This window comes from Pygoscelis adeliae, unplaced genomic scaffold (assembly GCF_000699105.1).
Source record: "Pygoscelis adeliae isolate BGI_AS28 unplaced genomic scaffold, ASM69910v1 Scaffold838, whole genome shotgun sequence".
NCBI lineage: Eukaryota > Metazoa > Chordata > Aves > Sphenisciformes > Spheniscidae > Pygoscelis > Pygoscelis adeliae.
Genome location: NW_008825277.1, coordinates 71,092 through 72,330, shown reverse-complemented (window position 1 = coordinate 72,330; position 1,239 = coordinate 71,092). Strand labels below are relative to the sequence as shown.

General features: G+C 65.5%; 1 protein-coding gene across 1 annotated transcript in view; it reads right to left on the bottom strand.

Moving 5' to 3' along the window:
* Window positions 1-48: 48 nt before the first annotated feature.
* The window catches only part of THOC5 (THO complex 5), a 28,945-nt gene continuing 27,754 nt past the window's right edge, over window positions 49-1,239 (bottom strand). The window contains exons 11-14 of the mRNA XM_009329858.1: window positions 884-1,064; window positions 709-796; window positions 452-567; window positions 49-243 (exon numbers count right to left, since the gene is read on the bottom strand). Of these exons, the coding sequence (XP_009328133.1) occupies window positions 49-243; window positions 452-567; window positions 709-796; window positions 884-1,064 (580 nt within the window). The remainder of the gene's footprint in view (window positions 244-451; window positions 568-708; window positions 797-883; window positions 1,065-1,239) is intronic.

Below are 1,239 nucleotides of genomic sequence, written 5' to 3'. Positions count from 1 at the left end.
GCCCTGGCTCCTCACTTGCCCCCCGGGGTCCCCCATGACGCCAGGCTCTCACCTGACGAGGCGCAGGCACATCTTCTCCTGGGGAAACTCCTTGGGCCCCTCCACGCTGGTGTCGTGGGGCTCCGTCTCCAGGTAGACGTCCAGCACCATGCACAGGCGCTGCAGCTGGTTGGTGAGGAGCTGGTAGCCCGGTTTGGGCCCCCACAGCTCCTTGTAGTTCACGTTGACCTCGCTCTCCATGGCCTGGCGGAGGCAGAGGGATCAGTACGGCGCAGGCTCGGGTCTCCGCTCTGCCCTCCCCCAGGACCCCCCCGGGCTGCATCCGGCGGGTTTCGTGGGCCTGCCCCGAGCTGCCTGCCCACCAGCTCGCTTCTTAGGGACACGGACCCGCTGGGAACACCCCCCGGAAGGCAGCATTTCTCCAGCCTCCTCTCCCACCACCCTGGGTTACCCGAATGTTGTCGTCGTTGCTGCTGGTTCGCTCTCCTTTCCAGTTCAGGCACAGGCTGAAGACGGGCGACAGCGTGGAGTAACCGGGGTTCAGGACCACGGCGGCCTGGAGCTTGGCTGAGCAGGGCAGGGAAGAAACGTCACCCGCAGCCCACGGGGCCTCCAACCGGAGGGATTTCCCATGAAGACCCCCAGAAGCTGCCCTGAGGGTGGCCGGTGCGGGAATTAGCACCTGCCAGGGGAAGGAAACGCGCCTACCTGTTCCTCTTTCTATCAGGGCCATGTAGTAGAGGTGAGTGTCCTCAGCCAAGCCGGCCTCTATCACGTCTTTAGTGTAGGGCAGCTCCTGTGGAGGAGAGACAAGAGGAGGAGTGAGCAGCTGCCAGCGCCGCGCGGGGGCTGGAAGGGATACGGCCTCGCGCTCGGCGCCTACCGCGTAATCTTCATAGGGGATGGCAACCCACTTCACCAGGCGCGAGACGATCTTGGTAGGGAAGAGATGCTGGCACTCGCTGGAGACCGGCACGACGCCGTGCTCTGAAACCAAGGACAAGGCCACTTGAGCAGGGGAGGGCTGGGGACAGAGCTCTCTCACTGTCCCGCGGGTGGGGATGCTCCAAAACCGGGACCCGGGGACATTGTTACGCTTCGACACCTTCATCAGGTGCCCAGAGCGGAGCAGCGGAGGCCTCGGCTGCCATCCCACTGGAGCTCGCAGCCTTGGCAGCGCACGCCTGGCCTGCTCGGCAGGCGCCCGACACGCCTCGCCGTGCGGGTCACCTCCCCCCA